General features: G+C 37.9%; 1 protein-coding gene across 1 annotated transcript; it reads left to right on the forward strand.

Annotated features, from left to right (window-relative positions):
* Window positions 1–16072: 16072 nt before the first annotated feature.
* On the forward strand, window positions 16073–19804 carry LOC113055075 (ATP synthase subunit beta, mitochondrial). Its single transcript, XM_026221035.1, has 10 exons — window positions 16073–16241; window positions 16831–17004; window positions 17084–17258; window positions 17355–17476; window positions 18248–18432; window positions 18514–18672; window positions 18760–18882; window positions 18952–19164; window positions 19258–19459; window positions 19557–19804. The coding sequence occupies exons 1-10, from the start codon at window positions 16136–16138 to the stop codon at window positions 19652–19654; spliced, it is 1557 nt and encodes a 518-aa protein (XP_026076820.1). The 5' UTR covers window positions 16073–16135; the 3' UTR covers window positions 19655–19804.
* The last annotated feature ends 1149 nt before the right edge of the window (window positions 19805–20953 follow it).

The following is a 20953-nucleotide window of genomic DNA, read 5'->3' on the forward strand; positions in this document are numbered from 1 at the left end:
AACTTGCTCGTTCTAGTCCGGGGTCGTCACATGTGAATGCTGCAAGACCAAGGAACGTTCCATCGTAGAATCCGCCGGCCACACTATTCTCAAGCTGGCTATGGTTCACTCAAGGGCTGTGTGTGTGTGTGACCCTGTTACGTTGAGAAAGTGAAACTTTGTTTTTGCCTTCCAAAAGGAAACACGACTAAATCATGTTAATATCACATCTATAATGGGTTTTATGTTTTTGTCTCATCGCTCCGGCCAGACAAGGCATCACAGTTTGTTAAGGGCCCTAACATTTCCATCAAAAGCTTCAGGCGTTCGCCCAATCGCAATGTGCTAGATAGCTGGCCAATCACAGCACACCTCGCTTTTCAGACCGATGAGCTTTGTAAAAAAAACAACGCGTTTCAGAAAGGCAGGGCATAGAGGAGAAACAATGTACAGTATGTGGAAAAACCTTAAACCGCATAAACGCATATCATTACACCAAATACACAAAATGTTGGGCAGAAGGTTTACCTTCCAATAGGACAACAACCCTAAGCACACAGCCAAGATAACATAGGTGTGGCTATGAGACAACACTGTGAATGTGCTTGAGTGGCCCAGCCAAGAGCTCAGACTTGAACACTATGGAGAGATCTGAAAATAACTGTGCACTGACGATCCCCAGCCGACTTGATGGAACTGCAAAGAAAAACGGGTGAAACTGTAGCATCATATTCAAAAAGACTTGAGGCTGTTATTAGTGCCAAAGGTGCTCCAACAAAGTATTGAGCAAAGGCTGTGAATACATACAGTACAGACCAAAAGTTTGGACACAGCTTCTCATTCAAAGAGTTTTCTTTATTTTCATGACTATGAAAATTGTAGAGTCACACTGAAGGCATCAAGGGCTATTTGAGCAAGAAGGAGAGTGATGGGGTGCTGCGCCAGATGACCTGGCCTCCACAGTCACTGGACCTGAACCCAATCGAGATGGTTTAGGGGTGAGCTGGACCGCAGACAGAAGGCAAAAGGACCAACAAGTGCTAAGCATCTCTCGGGGAACTCCTTCAAGACTGTTGGAAGACCATTTCAGGTGACTACCTCTTGAAGCTCATCAAGAGAAAGCCAAGAGTGTGCAAAGCAGTAATCAAAGCAAAAGGTGGCTACTTTGAAGAACCTAGAATATGACATATTTTCAGTTGTTTCACACTTTTTTTGTTATGTATATAATTCCACATGTGTTCATTCATAGTTTTGATGCCTTCAGTGTGAATCTACAATTTTCATAGTCATGAAAATAAAGAAAACTCTTTGAATGAGAAGTTGTGTCCAAACTATTTTTTATATAGGGGTATATTTATACATTTCCAAAGATTTCAAATAAACTTATTTTCTTTTACATTGTCATCTTGGGGTATTTTTTTGTAGAATGTTAACGAAAATAATGAATTTAATCAATTTTGGAATAAGACTGTGACATAACAAAATGTGGAAAAAGTAAAGTGCTGTGAATATTTTCTGGATGCACTATTTTCAGTCTGTTTATAATGCTCTCTAATGTATGCTATGAGAATGGAGGACGTTCACAACCCTGAACTGCAGCAACATGCTCGTGGAAGAGCGATTGGAAGGCGTGTAAGAATACGCGGTGGTGGTAGAGGAAGAAATAATCGAGGAAGAGGTGGAAATAGGAGAGTCAAGAGTTTTTTTTTTTTTCCATGAATGTTATTTGTTGTTTGTGTATTTGTGGTAATACACAAATATGAAATGTAAAGTGAAATCTTGTTACTCTTGTCAGTTACTTTCCATGTACAGTAAATACACTTGTATTGTGTATATACACATGAAGTACAAAAATAAACACTGTAAAAATACAAATGTTCATAGACTTCTTTTTTTTTCTTTTCTACATGCTATTGAATTTTCTCAACAAATATGAGATTTTTTTTTAACTCCTTAATTTTCATGGTTGACTGTGGTGGTGAAAAAACAACTAAACATTTTGACCAGTGTGGGTCACAAAATGACAAAAATACTTTAGATTTTGGTGGCCTTGGCCAAATTATTGACACAATAACTAGGTTTTGAAGCATGAATTAAATGTTTTGGGTGAGTAACTACATTTTGCAGACATGCTATAAAGTTTTGAAGTCCCTGCAAACAGTTGTGACATTTGCTCTCACAGTTTAGAGAATGTTAAGACGGTTTCGAAAAATGTGCCAAAGCAAGTGAGAAAAACTGTAAAATAAAAAACCTTTACAATACCATTGTGATATAGAAAAGGAAAAATAAATATCGGCACAAAGATGAAAATAAGTCAATTTTTTTTCTTGTGTTGTCCTCTTTTGGAGTTTAAGCTTTCCAACTGAAGATTCATGAGATGAACCTTTGAGCTATTTCAGAGAAATGGTTTATCATTGGTTTATCATCTACATTCTCTTCATTAGTAAAGATTCACTTGCACAATTCATGCCAAATTAAAAAAGTCTAATAATAACTTGTAAAAATAAAAATATAAAGTGTGCTTGGCAGTTTATGACAACTAGATTAACCCTTTGCATTTAATGACTTATACAATGAACTAAACACTAGATGTTTTGAGTGGTAAGACTATTGCACAGAAAACTATATAATACATTTTGAGCGACAAGACGTTAGCAACTGATAATGTAGGAAACTGCAGATAAATGTGCATAATCAATTGCATTAATGTACAAAAGCTATTACAACTTGTTCAAAAGAATGAGAAACTGGTTTTATGATGTGTGTAAATGACTAGATGGTGTGGAGGTTGTACAAGTAGTTTTGAGAATTCATGTCTGATATGAGAAATGCACCAAAGTGACTGAGAAAAACTGTAATACTTTATAATTTAATAATGTTAAGAGATACATTATTCAAATGCTTGGCGAAAGAGATGCGTTTTTAATCTAGATTTAAACGGAGAGAGTGTGTCTGAACCCTGAACATTATCAGGAAGGCTATTCCAGAGTTTGGGAGTCAAATGTGGTTCTCAAACTTTTAATACCGTATACCACTTCAGAAAATATTTGGCTCTCTAAGTACCACCATAATGACCAACATTAAATTTCAGCGTTGTAGTAGGCCAAACTATTCAGCTACAGTTCTGCAGTTCAACAATGAGGCAGTTTTATTCCTAATAAGGATATTTGTTGTTGTGAGCCACTTTAACACTGTAAATACAGTTTGAACATTAACACTGCACTGTGCTTACACAGGTAAATGAAAAACTCAAAGATTAAATTAAAATGTATTATGTGTTATCTTTGAGAATATTATAATATTAAAAATATATATATAACACACATAATGCATGGGATTCATATCAAGAAAATGTGGAAAAATCTCTAAAAATCAGACATTAACACATAACTTACCAGCAACACATCAGATGAGCATCTAACTTGAGCATCTGTGATAAAGCAATACAAAATACACACACAGGTATTTATCTTCTGCACGTTACATGTCCTTTAAGCTAACAATTTGTAAACTCTGGTAAGGATATACTTAACTTTTTTTATTTTAATATTTTTTATACTTTACTTTTTATTTTCAAAAGATGATAAAGATTTCCTTACCTCATCTTAACAGGACTTTGCAGAACACATCTGAACCTTCTTGTGTTCACAAAGACCAGTTTTTTAAGTTTTTGGTATTAACGTTTTTTTTTTCACGCAACTCGGTGATGACGTCACGTTGGGGAGAAAAATGGAGGAAAGGTAGCCTCAGCCTAGTATGATGCCGCGTTCCAGGCAACCCCAAACCCGTGTTTTTCCAACCTTAAACCCGTGAAAGTGCACTGGAACGGCAATCAAACCCGTGACTTCCCACCCGTGAACTCAAACTAGATCGATGTACTCCGAGTTCCGAGGTCACACAGGACGTGAAACAACGATGGCACCCCCTACGAATAATACTGCCTACGGACGCAGTGTTTATGCAAGTGGTACACATCAGATTTTTTAATATTCTTACAAAAACATTGATTGTGCATTTTACAGTTTTTCTCAGTCGCTTTGGTACATTTCTTGAATCAAACTCACAATTTGCAAAACATAAAGTGCATTTCTCAAAACAACCCGTACAAATAGCAAAACACCATGGATTACCTGCAAAAGCCAGTCTCCTGCTCAAAATCTGTGGTGTATTTTGCCGGTTCTCCCAAGGATCAAACTCAGTCAGGGATTTTTCTCTCAGAAGAAAAGACTTTATTTTAAGCAAAACAAAGTCGAGAGCTTGTTGCAAGAAGTTCTGACGATATGCTCGGTTGCATCTCATTATATACCCTATACAGGGCGTATCCAAATAGTAAAACTTTTCCTTTAGATTACACTTTACTTAAGTCCCTAGGGAGGGGAGGTCCTTAATGTATGTCTAACCATATGTTATTCATTAGCCCTGTACATTCCTGCATGTAAGCATATTCCTTTCTATCCATTTCCTATAGGATTATAATGGAAAAACAACTAGCAACAAAAATGGCTAGATTCACATTGATTATTCTGGATTGATTAAAATCTTACTAATAAAAATCTTCCACATATTCTCCCCTTTGAGACTTAATAAGTCTCACATTTGATTATTCTTATCCAGAGTGCTACTCCATAATCCAGTCATATTATTTACACTACCTAGTGACTAAATAAGTCACATTGTATTATCCCCAGTGACTAGATTATGAAATTCCACTCTGAGGGATTACTGGACCAAACATCTCTCTCCTAATTTGACATGGAGTGAGTAAAAGATCCAGTCTCCCTAACCCTTCTTTAATAGTAAACATTGTTAAAAGCATGAATGTGCAAATGGTTCAGCATTTACCTGGTTATCACAGTTTTGTATAAAAGGCATAACATTACATACAGATACAAATACAAATCCCATCACACATTGAATATCACAAGATTATAAGAGTTGATCTTCAGCTTAGATACCTTATGTATCAATTTCCCATTATCTTGACATCTTTGAATTTAATTTGCTTAACTGTGGCTTTGACTAGTGACCTCAATATAGGAAGTATACAGTAAAATAGTAAATATCCTGTCATTAATGCCATTCCTAAAAACTTTCCCTATTTAATTATAAACTATGCTCCACATGCTCCTAACTGTAAATCAAACCAGTCTTACATTTTATTATCTTTTCCAACATTTTCTTTATCTATCATTCTTAGCCTTTTCAATTTGATCAGTTCTTCATTAAATGCTCCCTTCTATAAATACAGCATTTTCCCCAAACATAACACATACTTTTCCTTCTTCAATTCACAAATCTTGAGCTTTTCTATTTTGCTCCTTTCATTCTATTTGTTGCATCAAATTGCTCTATTTTCCCTTCAAATCTTCCTACATCCATATTTCCCTTCTCATAACCTTCAAATTCTTCATCTACCATTACCTAAAATTCTCTTTCCACTTTTTCTTTTCTATTTGTTGGCTCATATCTGCTCACAAGTATTTTGATCTCAGTAGCAGTCCCATCATTTTCTCATTCCATCTTCACCAGGGAGACTCTTTGCGAGTCGTTGCAATGGTCTTTCCTTCGTTGGCAAGGGTGGGTCGTTACTAGCACGCCCTTCATCCCTCACTTCATGCTGTGTGGAGTTGTTGAAGCTGGTTGGCGTATTTTAAGGTTAGAGATGCGAACTCAGGTGTCACTCTGTAACTGTTTTGCTGATTAATGCAAGGCTCTCTTGAGATCATTACTGCACCCTCACTGGTTCTCTTTGATGGGGCGAAGCATTCCTTGGCCTTACTGGAACTGCTGTCACCTGTAAATGGAAACTTAAGAGTTTTTTGTTAGTGTTATCAAGCATGCTAATTTGTTCATCTTGCCAGTCGTCCTTCTTGGTGTGACCTGTGGAAATGTAATGTGGGTTGAGGGCTGTCTTGGCCCCTTTTTGAGTTTTCACAATTCCAGTGCTGTCTTTACTATTTTTTAATTCCTTTCAATTTTATTCTCAACAATTTGCTTATTTAGTTATCTTTTTATTTTGTAAACTGAGTTCCACTATATCACTGGATAATTTATCTAGGCCTATGTTGCTCAGTAGCATAGGCCTTTTGACCTGGAAAACACTCAACCCACTGCATTTATTTTAACAGTCAGAAAGATAATATTTTATCCTTTTGACACAATCAGCTCCATCATGATATGCTGAAAAGGAAGTTAGATGTGGGGTGGACAGAGCAAGCGTGCTTTGCTCTGCCTTCCCATGTTATACGCTGCGCATGTGTGGCACTGTTTTTCTTTCTGCCACAAAAAGGACCTAGGTACTGACCAGGAAACTTAACCAAATTCATCCATGGTCATTATTTGTCTGGGCATAAATTTGCCCTGTGGGCCCACATTCATATTTGTATACAGCTGTTTGGGCAAATTGATTGAATTGCCTATATTGCCTCAGTGTCTCGTCAGACACTCTCTTTCATGCCATACAACACCATCATTCATACTTTTTCACTCATTCATACTTTTTCACACACTTTCACTCCCCCCCTTTTTTTTTTTTTTTTTAATTGCCAAAAACTCTTGTTTTCTTTCTTTCCTTCCTTTTTCAAAATCTCATAGATTAATTTGTTTAGAATATTAGGCCTAGGCATTGGGCATTTGAGAGAGCCAATTATCATTTCTCAAATGTCATGTGTTTGTCTAATTTAAAGTTTAGTCAAATACTTTTTTGTTATTGCTCATGAGCGACTCTGAGAAGAGGATTGGAGATCTCTGTAAATCTTGGATCCATGGCCATCTACATTTCCATTTTGTTATCCCCAGTGATGACAGTATATGTGATTACATGGTTTTGGATCTTTGGAATAATCTTTTATTCATTATTATTTTATTCAGTTTTACCTTAGAAAATTACCTTAAAACAAAATGGAGTGACCAATATTTCTATTTTTTCAAACATATATATTTTTTCTATTGTTCATCAAGATACCCTTTTTTATTCATTTATTTATTCTCTTCTTTCCCAAACTGCTCAGCATTGTTGTCAAGTATTCAGTTGTGCTTTTCCCCTAGTTGTTTTATGAAACTGTCTTACTATGCCCAATCCAGCTCCATGTTTATCTGATTGGTGAGTCAAGTACTCACTTCTGTCTGTCAAAATTATTTTTTCTTTAAGACATGAGGCTGGACTGGTACCTATTGAAAAGCAGATTGAGAGAGTTAGTTAAAACACAGAATTTAAGGAAGTGCTGTGAGACCAGTGAATAATCAAGATTAAAACATAGTAAATAAAATAATTAATAAAGTAATTAACATTTGAAGCAGTCTCTATGTGTTCATTGAATCTGCAGGACCTGTGCACTGAAGGGATGGAAGTCCTTCTGATGACATCATCAGGCCTGGGCTGTTGTACTGGGTCATCAGTCTGTGATGGCACTCAAAGACCTGATGTTGTGGTGTACGGTCTCCGTTGTTTTTCTGCTTCTTCTCAGTCTGGCTTCTGGTTGCTTTCTGCCAGAGTTTTGCAGTTCATAATGTTCTTTTCAACCTCAGGAAAAGTCTCAAGTGAAAGATTCACCTTTTCCTGCTTGGATTCAGTCTTCTCCTTGCTGAAGTGTGTTCTTCTCTTTCAAGAGGGGAGGGGAACATCCGTCAGCCCCTCCCTCTTCTTCTCTCTGCAGCTGTGTTTGCTGCTTTGCCATTCCTCGACAGACTCCATTTCATTGCTTTCCTTTGTCAAGGCACTGTTCCAGAAATCATCTGAAAGTTTAACACTCAGAGACTGCATTAATCAAATGCACCTATGTAACTTCTGACCAAATTGTTTCTGAGCAATCAGCTCTTTTTCTAATTTTCACTTTTCAACCTCTTCTTTCAGTGGTCCCTTAATAAAAACAAAATCATCTGGTTGAAAACAGCAGTTCTCTTATTCTTTGTTAGTAAAGCAAGTTCTTCATTGCAGGAAAATAGCAAGCATTTTTCTTCTTTGCAAAATGCAGAAATCAGCTACCTTTATTATCTAAATATACTGCAATAAAATAAAATAAACCTTCCTTTTATAACAGTCAGACATGCATATGGTAAAATAAAGACTTCAATCATCATTTTTCTTCTATATTTCCATAAATGATTCAGAATAATCTGGTATTGGTGAATTAATGTTTCCTAACCAACATAAAATAATGCCTATTATTGTAAATAAAATAATTAAATGTAATTCTTTAAGCAACTAGTTTCCTTCCTATTGTAAAATGCCTATAGCTTTTGAATCAAAATGTCTATTAACTTGGTCACCCAATCTTGCTTTCATTCCACATTGCACAAGTTATTTATTTTATTTTTTACATTTACACAAGCTCAATCTCTGAAACTCTGTAATGGATTAACTTTCATACTGTGTACCAGGGATAACAAGATACAAATTCTAGATGTTTTCACGTATTAAAAAAAAGTTTTAAGCACGTGCATCTTTTAAATTAATCTATTCAGACAAGTTATTAAATAATAAATGCATATCTTATTTTAATTAATTTATTATTATATCTATATTCCACCATATCTGCCATCTCTATATTAGTCCATTTCTTGGAACATTTGTATTTATTTTTCTCTAAAACAACCTTCCTTCAGTTAACTTCATTGTTTTAGGGCTCCTGCACTTATCCTTTCTCAACACCAGTCTCTGTAACCTGATCACTCTCAAGTGATGGTCCAGGAGGGGAGAGCACCTCTTGCTCCACCCATGTAATACAACTTTACTGTGGAAAAGTCCTCCTTTGTTCTCACTCCCACTGCACTGGGCTCAGAAAATTTTCTCCCCTTTCACACAGACATCCAAAATGCAAAAATCTATTATAGATCTTGGTTCAAACTTTATTGATGCTATTTTCCTAAACCCATTCACACTTGCTACACTCTTTATTGAGCCAGAGTGCTTATTCTTGCATACTTTTTCCCTTTATCTAAGGGATAATCACACATTAATTGTCCTTTTATTATCAAGGCTCATAATACATTCATCCCTCTCAAGTGGATACTAGCTGCGTCCAACTCCACCCAGCCACCCTGAAGTGACGGTCCAAGAATGGTGCGCAACTTTTACCCACCCAACACAGAATTTATTTGTTCACCCATTCATTTGTCCGGACACAGAGACATCCACACAACAAAACACAGCTCTTCCTAGAGCTCGCTCTACCTAGAGCGTCCTTAAGGGCCCATCTATTCAGTCCTTCGAGAATTTCACTTATACATTCTCAAAGCGGTATCCATGGGACTTTTCCTCGCGATTCCTTAACTAATCTGCTTATCCGTTTATCACTGTCCTACCTGGCACAGCTATCCAATAAACACAGACCACAGCATGCCATGTCTTTCTGCCTACACCATATTTGTCTTAAATCGAGGTTGCCTTTCAAGGCCTTCCCATTAATAACCCAAATATGTGCATGCAGTTATTTCTTCTGGAGTAAAACCCCTTTTTCAATTTAGATATCATATTATTTTTCTAAATTTGGAAGAGCAGATTTTAAGTGTCCTTACCACTCAGAGCTGACCAGTCAACAACACACACTAATTATATAAGCAAAAAATGCTTACCTTATTCTATGGTGGCCACCACTGTGTGTGTGTTGCTCATCAGTCAGCTCAAAAGCAGTCGTCCACTCTGCTCCTTTCCAGTCCCATCTGGGGTGCCAAATCTGTGGTGTATTTTGCCGGTTCTCCCAAGGATCAAACTCAGTCAGGGATTTTTCTCTCAGAAGAAAAGACTTTATTTTAAGCAAAACAAAGTCGAGAGCTTGTTGCAAGAAGTTCTGACGATATGCTCGGTTGCATCTCATTATATACCCTATACAGGGCGTATCCAAATAGTAAAACTTTTCCTTTAGATTACACTTTACTTAAGTCCCTAGGGAGGGGAGGTCCTTAATGTATGTCTAACCATATGTTATTCATTAGCCCTGTACATTCCTGCATGTAAGCATATTCCTTTCTATCCATTTCCTATAGGATTATAATGGAAAAACAACTAGCAACAAAAATGGCTAGATTCACATTGATTATTCTGGATTGATTAAAATCTTACTAATAAAAATCTTCCACAAATCCTTCGTTCATCTCTCAAAAATAAATATCTTTGTCAATGAACATATCACTGCCATTAGAATGACAAGTCCTTGTGTCATAGTGTACGGATAAGACAGTCAAATTGCTTAGTCATGTTGTCAATATAACAGTTTACTCAGGAGGGATGATCTGATGTAAACCTCTGTATTGAACAATATGCCATATGCTTATGTATGCCATATCCATTTCAAACGTACACATTTACACATTACTGTATGTGGGATATTGACTGAAAGAGACTGGATAGAATTCCCAGTTACACTTTTACAAAGTCTGACCAAAAAAAAAAAAACCTTTACAATGTCATTGTGATATAGAAAAGGAAAAACAAATATGGACACAAATATGAAAATAAGTCCATTTTCAGAATGTGTAACTCTTGTGTTGTCCTCTGTCTATACAGTATAAGCTTTTCAACTGAAGATTCATGAGATGAACCTTTGAGCTATTTCAGAGAAAGGGTTTATCATAGGTTTATCATCTACATTCTCTTCATAAGTCAAGATTCACTTGGACAATTCATGCCAAATGTACAAAAAGTCTTATAATAATGTGTAAAAATAAATATAAAAAGTGTGCTTGGCAGTTTATGACAACTAGATTAACCATTTTGCATTTAATGACTTATACGATGAACTAAAGACTAGATGTTTTGAAGGGTAAGACTGTTGCACAGAAAACTATGCAATACGTTTTGAGCAACATGACATGAGCAACTGATAATGTAGGAAACTGCAGATAAATGTGCATAATCAATTGCATGAATGTACAAAAGCAATCGCAACTTGTTCAAAAGAATGAGAAACTGGTTTTATGATGTGTATAAATGGCTAGATGATGTGGAGGTTGTACAAGTAGTTTTGAGAATTTCATTTCTGTTTTGAAAAATGCACCAAAGTGACTGAGAAAAACTGTAATGGCCAGCTGTGTAAGCTGTGCAAATGATAATTAAAATAGGCCTACCTGGCAAAGTTAAAGTGCTTTTAATGCAATAAGATTACTGGTCAAAAACTAAAAAGACACAAAATTAGCTAAAACACAGAGGAATGAAATGCGTTGAAATGTAATGTTTCCTCCCATGTCTAGAGCCTTTGTAGCACTTAAAGGAGTATTAAGGTCTAAAACTTTTTTCAAATCAGTGAGTTTTTTAATGTGTGCTTATTCTTCTTGTACAACACTTTTAGCTTCGACCACATCTTGAAAATGGAAGAATTGATGAATGGTTTGAACTTGGTCCTACTGGGAAAATTAGGAAATGGGAAAAGTGAAACAGGAAACACAATACTAGGGCGAAAAGCTTTCAAGTCAAAGAATACATCTGAATCCTTCACAGAAGATGTGGTGGAAGAATCTGGAACCGTCTCCGGTCTACAGATCACCATTCATGACACACCAGGATTCTCTGACATGAAGCTAAAGGAGAATGAGATTCAGCAGAAATACCAGAGCGTCTTTCAGAAATGTGAATCAGGTCCCTGTGTGTTTCTCCTGGTCATCAAAGCTGACAGGTTCACCGAAGAAGACAGAAAAACTGTGGAGAAGATTGAAAAGCTCTTGGGAAGGGGCGTCACCAGAAAACCTGGATTCTCTTCACCGGAGGAGATAAACTGGAGGATGAAAACTTGACAATAAAAGAGTTATAAATGAAAACAACCATCTGAAGAAACTCCTTCAGAAATATGACCAGAGATACCATGTGTTCAACAACAAGAAAAAAGGACACAGTGGACAAGTTACGCTGCTGCTTGCAAAAATTCTCAAGACATGTCTTAAGAAAACAGGTGAGTCTTTTTGGTAATGTTCTGAAGATTGTCACATTGGTTACAAACTCTTACTAACACTTCACATATTTTTTTTAACAGAAAAAGGAGCAGGGAAACTGGAGCAGCCTCCGCCGCAGAGATGCAAATTAATGTCCAAAAATGCTAACGAATCCACAAGGATGGTGCTCCTGGGTGCAACTGGTGCAGGAAAGAGTGCAGCAGGTAACACCATTCTGGGACAGAAGGTGTTCAAATCTGCAGTAACCAATAAATGTTTAAAGAAATGCACCACGGTTTCAGGCAGGATAGTGTCTGTAGTTGATACACCTGATTTCTTTGACACAAAGAAGAACCCTGAGCAGTTAGTTAGAGAGACAGCACAAAGCATTTATTTATCCAGACCTGGGCCTCATGCTTTTCTCATTGCATTTCCTGCTAACATGAGGTTTACTGAGCGTGAGGAGCAGATTCCTCAGATGGTGCAAATACTGTTTGGAGAGGATGTGTTAAAGTACTCCATCATTGTCTTCACTCATGGGGATCAGTTAGAAGGAGGGTCCATTGAGGAACTTATTGAGGGGAACTGTGCATTAAGACATCTCGTACAGCAGTGTGGAGACAGGTATCATGTCCTCAACAATAAAAACAGTGAAGATAGAAAGCAGGTCAATCATCTCCTGCTGATGATTGACAGAATGATAGAGCAGAATGGCAGATACTACACTAATGAGATGTTTGAAGATTCTCAACAAGGGGAAGAACAGCTGACACAAAGGTGGAAGAGAAAAATATGCATACAAAGTAACTCTGGATATTCTTCTTTATCAGGGGATAGCCCTAATATCGACTTGTCAGTCGTTGTAGTTAGTGTAGCTACTGGAGTTGGTCTTGGAGATGTTTGCGGAGCTCCTGCTATTGGTGTAGCCTTTAATGAAAGTAGAAGTGACTCTGTTGATGGAATTATTGGAGCAGCTGTTGGTGGTGGTGTTGGTGGGATTGCTGAGGGAGTTGTTGGTGGTGGTGTTAGTGGGATTGCTGGTGGAGTTGATGATGGGCATGCTGGTGGTGGAGTTGTTGGTGGAATTGTTGGTGGAGCTGTTGTTGGGGTTGCTGCTGGCATTTTTGGTGGAACTTTTGGTGGGATTGCTGGTGGAGCTTTTGGTGGAGCTATTGGTTGGATTGCTGGTGAAGTTGTTAATGGGAATGCTGGTAGAGTTGTTGGTGGAGCTGTTGGTGGGATTGTTGGTGGACTTATTGGTGGAGCTGCTGGTGGGACTGCTGCTGAAGCTGTTGATGGGATTGCTGGTGGAGTTGTTGGTGGAGCTGTTGGTGGAGTTGTTGGTGGGATTGTTGGTGGAGTTATTGGTGGAGCTGCTGGTGGTACTGCTGCTGAAGCTGTTGGTGGGATTGCTGGTGGAGTTGTTGGTGGAGCTGTTGGTGGGATTGCAGGTGGAGTTGTTGGTGGAATTGTTGTTGCAATTGTTTTTTTTGCCTTTGGTTTTAATTACTATGGGACATGTTGATGTATTCAAAGCTGCATTAATGTTTGGATTTGTTGGTGGAGTTGTTGGTGGAGCGGTTGGTGGTGCTGTCAAAGGAGTTGCTAAAGGAGCTAAAATAAGAGATTTTAGATTTTGTAGGATCTAAAATAAACATTTTTGTCACAGATTCATATTTGAATCCAGTTATTTATTCTCCACTAAGAGACTTCCAGAGCAAATACTTGACATGTAACATTGTTATGATCAGTCTTCTGTCGATCATTAAAAAAGGCGAAAAAAGTAACAATTAGCATACTACTGGTAGTCAGTAGTACCGGAAGAAATTTGATTATTTTGATGGGAACAGTTTTAACACTTAACACAGCTAAACACAGTATTTGGTTAGAAAAAAAAATGTACAGAATCTGTAGCATAGATTTTTAAAATGGTTTGGTTTGGTAGTTATTATTGAATTAACCTGGTAGGGGATCAGCCCAACTTAAAAAGAACAGCTGCCGTTTAGATAAGAGTTGTTTTTTTTTTTTTGCCTTTAGCAGGTTTTCTTTGAAATTTCAAGATTAATTTTTTTTTAACTTTTTTAAAATAAGTGAATAACTTTCAGTGTTTGTCTGTTAATGTATATCAGTAGATGTTTTGTATCCATATCTAAATGTACACCTGTTCACACAGTGAAACTGGTGATTGCATTACTTTCCTGATGATGATGGTGAAGCTGGAGTTGTTTTGTTGTCACCTTTAGATATCGGTCTGTGACATTAAGTTTAATTAATTATTATAGATATACACATAAAAGTTTCATAAAACTGAAAAAAAGTATTGGATGGGAAGTTATGATGTAGAGACTAGAAAGATTATCTCCTCACTGCAGCATTTGTCTGGCTGTTAGAGAAATGTTTTATACTGCAAAATTTCATACTGTTTAAAATGTATCATAAAGCATGTTACTCAACCAATTACTCTTAGCTGGATATAATTACATGAGTTTAGACTGTAAACTTTAATTCAGCTTCCACTAACATTCATTTTAACGACTAAATGTTTTTGATGAAAAATAAACGTAATGTGAATAATTTGTTGCTTCGTATAGTGTTTTTTATGTTTTTTTTTAAGTATTTTCTCTTTTTGATATTAATACAGCTTTTTGTTGACATTTTTGCATAACTTCTGTAACCCTGTTTTTCTCTAAATATGAAAATAAGATAACCACACTTTCAATTAGTTTAGATTAAAATATGTTTTATTCATTACACTGAACAAAAGACTAGAGATTAGACTGTGTGTTTTAATTTCTTTGTTAGAACAAATCAAAATCTTCTGGCATTCACTACAGTAACCACACCATTTTACTACTAATTTGCATACTAAGACAAACTATTTAGGTGGTTTTTAACAGAGACATAAACAACATTCACCCATACATGTCTTTGACCAATGAATTTCCAAAAATGTTTAGTCTTGATTACTGAATAATGTTTTCAACAACACCTAGAGGTCAAAGGCTGGCAAACACAAGCTACTGTAGTATTCGGCACTGACAGGGAAGTGTGAGATTTCGACTAAATAATGGTTAGGCTATTTCTAATCTGCTAAAAAGCATTTCATATTTAGGCTATTATTCTCTATAAAAGATGACAAGCTAAAGACTTGCCACCTGTACCACCCTTGTTTTATATGTTACATATAAAACAAACACATTCTGGATAATAAGGCGTATTTATGTAAATGCAGTCTTATAGGCCTATGTATCCTAAAGTAGTTCATTTGGCCCAAATCTTCCAGATCACTATTCAGTTTTTCCTTTGCATAGTATAATCAGAGATGGGTAGATTACAAATTGTAAGCTGTTTTTGATTCCAAATTCCATGACAATGTAATCCATTATTTCAAATTTTGGTAATATAATCAGACTACTTTTGGATTACTTTTAGATTACTTTTGATCTAACTCTTTTATCACATTGATTTAAATATTGATATAAATATACAAAGAGTAAGAAAATATATTCCATTCGTTGTAATTATCAACATAAAGTGCATTAAATATTATATTTGCCTACATCAAGGTTTCTTAAACTGGGTTTTGTAAACTGCAGGATGTTCATGAGTTTAATAAAAAGCTAAAAATAATTAAATCACAAAAATGTCAAATTAAATAAGTTTAAAATAACAGTCAAAATAAAACACTTATTTACATTTATATATATATATATATATATATATATAAATATATATATATATATATATATATATATATATATATATATATATATATATATATATATATATATATATATATAATTTATGTATACCTGTATGTCATGTGACCATAAACCAACTTAATTAGGCCTATTTAAATATTTATTTTCAAATTCTCAGGGGTCATTTAAGTAAACATATCAGGTGAAAGTGGTTCAGATGACAAAAAAATTTGATAATGTCTGCATTACATAGGTAAATAAGAAATAACGTGCATTTTTAATGTGTTTGAAAGTCTTCCGTTTGAGTCTTCCAAAGCTTTATTAATGCATGATCAAATAATTTACTGAGTGATAATTCAAATAAAAAAATGATATGTTAATCAGTAGCTTGGTGCAATGTTGAAACACTTAAACCTGATTTTTGTAAATCCAGTTACTGCTATTTCAGTTCATTGTCCTTCAACACTGACGCATGCGCAGACGCTCAGTTCCTGTGTCGCCATGTCTGCTACGCATGCGCAGTATCGGACTCAAGCGGCTCTATCCATCAGCGGCCGAGCCTCTGCCTCATTCCTCCTTCAGCCATTTTAACGATGTTGGGAGCTGTGGGACGCTGCTGCACTGGGGCTTTACAGGCTCTCAAGCCCGGGGTGACCCCCCTGAAGGCGCTCAATGGAGCTCCAGCAGCGCTGTTTTCTCGTAAGTGCAATTATTCGGTTGGTTTTTAAAACGGTTTGGTTTAACGCAGCGGCGTGCCTAATGGCAGCATGCAGACAGCAAGATCAGGCCGCAAGGTCCTAACCTCACCGTATCCATTGATTCATTCGCGCGATGTGCAACATTTGTGTGTTTTCCTAATGCAAATAAACTGACATAACGGAATACTACATTTCACGAAGACAGCTCATTCTGGTGGTTATGAAAACAGGAATGACCTTTATGTGTCATGCGCGCGCGCGCTACTAAGTTAGCTGTGATCGCAGCTCGCGAGGTCACGGTAACGTGGAATAAGATCACGAGTCAATGCAACCACATTTATAAACATTTACACTCTCGAAAGTCAGATTGGCTTATGGTTTATGCAGATCCCAACAGATTTTTTTATTTTATTTGATCTGCAACATCGACTTGCTTGTGTTCATTCATTAGCCTGTTTTGACTGAACAAATACAGTCACTGTATAGTGACTAACGTTAATCAAAATAAAAGCGTTCAAGAGTGCATGTTTCAAATGCAGAAAGGTGGTCATCCGTGTCAGTTTCATGCGATACTTCTCTTCCTCTCTCAGGCAGGGATTATGCCGCTCCTGCCGCAGCAGCTGCCACCGCCAGCGGGCGCATCGTCGCGGTCATCGGTGCCGTCGTGGACGTCCAGTTCGACGAGGGCCTGCCTCCGATTCTCAACGCCCTGGAAGTGGCCGGCCGGGACTCTAGGCTAGTCCTGGAGGTGGCCCAGCATCTGGGTAATGAGACTAAAGCTTCTGAATCTGAATTGCAAAGTCACGGTAGATTCGTAAAGCGACCGTTTTTGCTCTTCTTTAGGCGAGAGCACCGTCCGCACCATTGCTATGGACGGTACTGAGGGACTGGTGCGCGGTCAGAAGGTACTCGACACCGGTGCCCCCATCAGAATCCCCGTGGGACCTGAGACGCTCGGCAGGATCATGAACGTCATCGGCGAGCCCATCGACGAGAGAGGACCAATTACCACAAAACAGTGAGAGTTTATTAAGAACGCTACTGAACTGTGTTTGCAAGCTGATTTAAGCAGCTTGTGTCTTTGCGGTGGATCTGATCGTGATCTGTTGTTCAGGACTGCCGCCATCCACGCTGAGGCCCCAGAGTTCACAGACATGAGTGTCGAGCAGGAGATCCTGGTCACGGGAATCAAGGTCGTGGACCTGCTGGCACCCTACGCCAAGGGTGGCAAGATCGGTATGTGTGTGGATAAACTACTGTTAAAAAGGGTATTCAGCGAGGGTGCGTTAAATTGTTTAAAAGTGACAGTAGAGACACTCATACGGTTATAGAATTCTAGTTTAACTCAGTGCATTTTCTTTATTTTCTATGATAAAATGTAACGTGGAGTTCTTTTCAGCATTTAATAAGTGTTTGAGCATATTAGACTGATTTCTGAAGGATCATGTGACACTGAAGACAGGGGTACAATTCAGCTTTGCCATCACAAACATGAATATAGACTTAAAGTAGATTTAAGTTATAGTATTATTTCTAAGTATTACCCTTTATTGCATTTGATGAAATAAATGCAGCCGCCTCTTGTATTACAAAAACGTTAGAAATTAATCTTTGACTCCAAACTTAGTCATATATATATATATATATATGTATGTATGTATGGTTGTTTACTCCTCTTCAAGTTGTTCTATACTTGTATGGGTTTCATTCTTCTGTTGAACAGAAGACATAAGAAGAATGTGTTTAACCAAACAGTTGCCGGAAACCATTGACTTCCATAACGTGGGGGAAAAAGATAGTATGGAAAAATCAGTGGTTTTCAAAATATCATTCTTTTTTTGTCTTCAGCAGAATAAATAAATTCATACAGGCTTGGAACAACTCGAGAGTGGGTAAACGACCCTTTACATTTTTTGGGTGAACTATCCCTTTAATTGAAGTGTTGGCGTTTTGCTTTTGTTGAATCCCGCTGTGCTTTAGCTAGCTGACGGCGTCTCATTTCTTCAGGTCTTTTCGGTGGTGCTGGTGTGGGGAAGACCGTTTTGATTATGGAGCTGATCAACAACGTGGCCAAGGCTCATGGTGGTTACTCCGTGTTCGCCGGTGTGGGAGAGAGAACCCGTGAGGGAAACGATCTGTACCATGAGATGATCGAGTCTGGTGTCATCAACCTGAAGGACACCACGTCAAAGGTGACCTGGAAGACGCGTCGGTTTAAAATCCATTATCTTAAGAATCGCAGTAAGTTAAAAACTCCTCTGGGCTCCCGTTAGGTGGCGCTGGTGTACGGACAGATGAACGAGCCCCCTGGTGCCCGTGCCCGTGTGGCTCTGACCGGACTGACCGTTGCCGAATATTTCCGTGACCAGGAGGGGCAGGATGTGCTGCTCTTCATCGACAACATTTTCCGCTTCACCCAGGCTGGATCAGAGGTCAGCGCTGGGATCATTTGGACCTATTTCTTGTCTCTAAAATCTGAATTGTGTTTTGTTGACTGGATTTTATTTCTGTTCTCTTAGGTGTCTGCCCTGCTGGGCCGTATCCCGTCCGCTGTGGGTTATCAGCCAACTCTGGCCACTGACATGGGCACCATGCAGGAAAGAATCACCACAACCAAGAAGGGTTCAATCACATCTGTGCAGGTACACCTCCTTCTGTTTGCACAGCTTCCTGGATCTCTGCATGTTCTACAGTGTAGCTGTCTCTCGTAGGCCATCTATGTGCCTGCTGATGATTTGACCGATCCTGCCCCTGCCACAACGTTTGCTCACTTGGACGCCACCACCGTGTTGTCCCGTGCCATCGCTGAGCTGGGCATCTACCCCGCTGTGGACCCACTGGACTCCACCTCCCGTATCATGGACCCCAATATTGTGGGAAACGAGCATTATGACGTAGCCCGAGGCGTCCAGAAGATCCTCCAGGTGAGCACCAATGAATTTAGCCTTCGTTTGAGCTCATTGCTGCATTTTTTAAATTCCAATCCATGATCTTATTCTCACTGCTATCCATCATAGGACTACAAGTCCCTGCAGGATATCATTGCTATTCTGGGTATGGATGAGTTGTCGGAGGAGGACAAGCTGATTGTGTCTCGTGCACGTAAGATCCAGAGGTTCCTGTCCCAGCCCTTCCAAGTCGCTGAGGTCTTCACTGGACACTTGGGCAAGCTGGTGCCCTTGAAAGACACCATCAAGGGCTTCAAGGCCATTCTGGCTGGTAGGCCTCAAGTTTGCCTTCTGTTTTGATCATGTCCACTGTTGGTAACGGTGTTTGTTTTTATTCAGTGTTGCTCACAGAGTGTGTGTTTCTCTAGGTGAGTATGACGCTTTGCCCGAGCAGGCCTTCTACATGGTGGGCCCCATCGAGGAGGTCGTTCAGAAGGCAGAGAAACTGGCTGAGGAGCATTCGTAAAGGAGTCAGGGCGGGTTGAATGAAATGGCACTTGGTTTGTAACGTCACATTCAAAAACAAATTGTATCTTTATCGCTGGTCCTTCTGAGGTTCTATTTAATGTTTCCAATTCGTGAGGATGGAAATAAAACTGTCTTACCGTGAACCGTTTCTCTTGGTCTTGTGTTTTTGTCTTCATCTAATGGACTCCCTATGAAGCCTATTTGAACACATTTAATACACTGGTTTCTATGGTCTTTAAATTAATATGATCAAATCCTTTGTACACAATCTTCTACATGTCTTCTAATGGAATTTTGATTTAAGTAAAAGGCTTTCGAGTCTTTTTGCTGTGACGTCTCTAAATGATTTTAATTAGCATAACTATAAATGTTTCAAAATGAACATTGACTAGAATTATACCATTTTAGTTTTTGTGTTTTACTTCAAATCAATTTTAAGTAGTAGCTAGCTGTGGAACTATAAACATGATGATATTGACTTATGGAGAAAAAAGAAAGTTCATTTTAACTGGGTCTAAGTCTGGATTTATTTACCTGTCTAATAGGAAACCTGCTGACACCATTCCAATAAAGATGGGACCGAAATAATGTTTTTTACATTCTGGGATGAACAAGGATAAAATGTTAACGAAAAATGGAGAAACCATTTGTATGAGTCCCTCGATTCACTTTTTTGCACAACATCTATATATTTTGATGTTTGAAGAACCAGATATCAAGTTAGCATACAATGCCCAAAAGCAGCTAAATGCAATAACTTTATGCATGAAATGGTGACTGCTGTATTATGAGACTTATTAACAACTGACCACATGAGTGTGCCATTGTGCAACACATCGACATGTGGCTGTAGCTGCTGTCAAGATGACCATAACTAATCTAAACAGCAGTATGTCCATGTTGTAAGATATCAGCTCACTCACCATCACATAAACACTCACTGGAAGGTGGATCAAAACTACACAGTGAAACTAAACATTGCGACCTTCAATATCATAACAGAAATCTTCCAATCAGTAGGTTAAAACAATGTGAACTCCCCAGTGCCTCATCTTTGGCCTCTGAAATCATTGGCTATAATCTGGAAGATTTTAAGACATTTTCTTATAATTCTAATAAAGGATTTTTGGGGAATTTTCAAGCTTCTGAATTCTGGCAGCTCAGCATGATTACACAAACTAAACGTAACAATCCTCTAGAGAACGTTATTAAATGTACTTCACGTCCCCTTTTCTGTGGAAGGAAACTGCAGGGCTTTTTGAAACTATTTCACTTACCGTAGATCCTGAATGTAAAC

This window comes from Carassius auratus, chromosome 36, assembly GCF_003368295.1.
Source record: "Carassius auratus strain Wakin chromosome 36, ASM336829v1, whole genome shotgun sequence".
In the NCBI taxonomy this organism is placed as follows: Eukaryota; Metazoa; Chordata; class Actinopteri; order Cypriniformes; family Cyprinidae; genus Carassius; species Carassius auratus.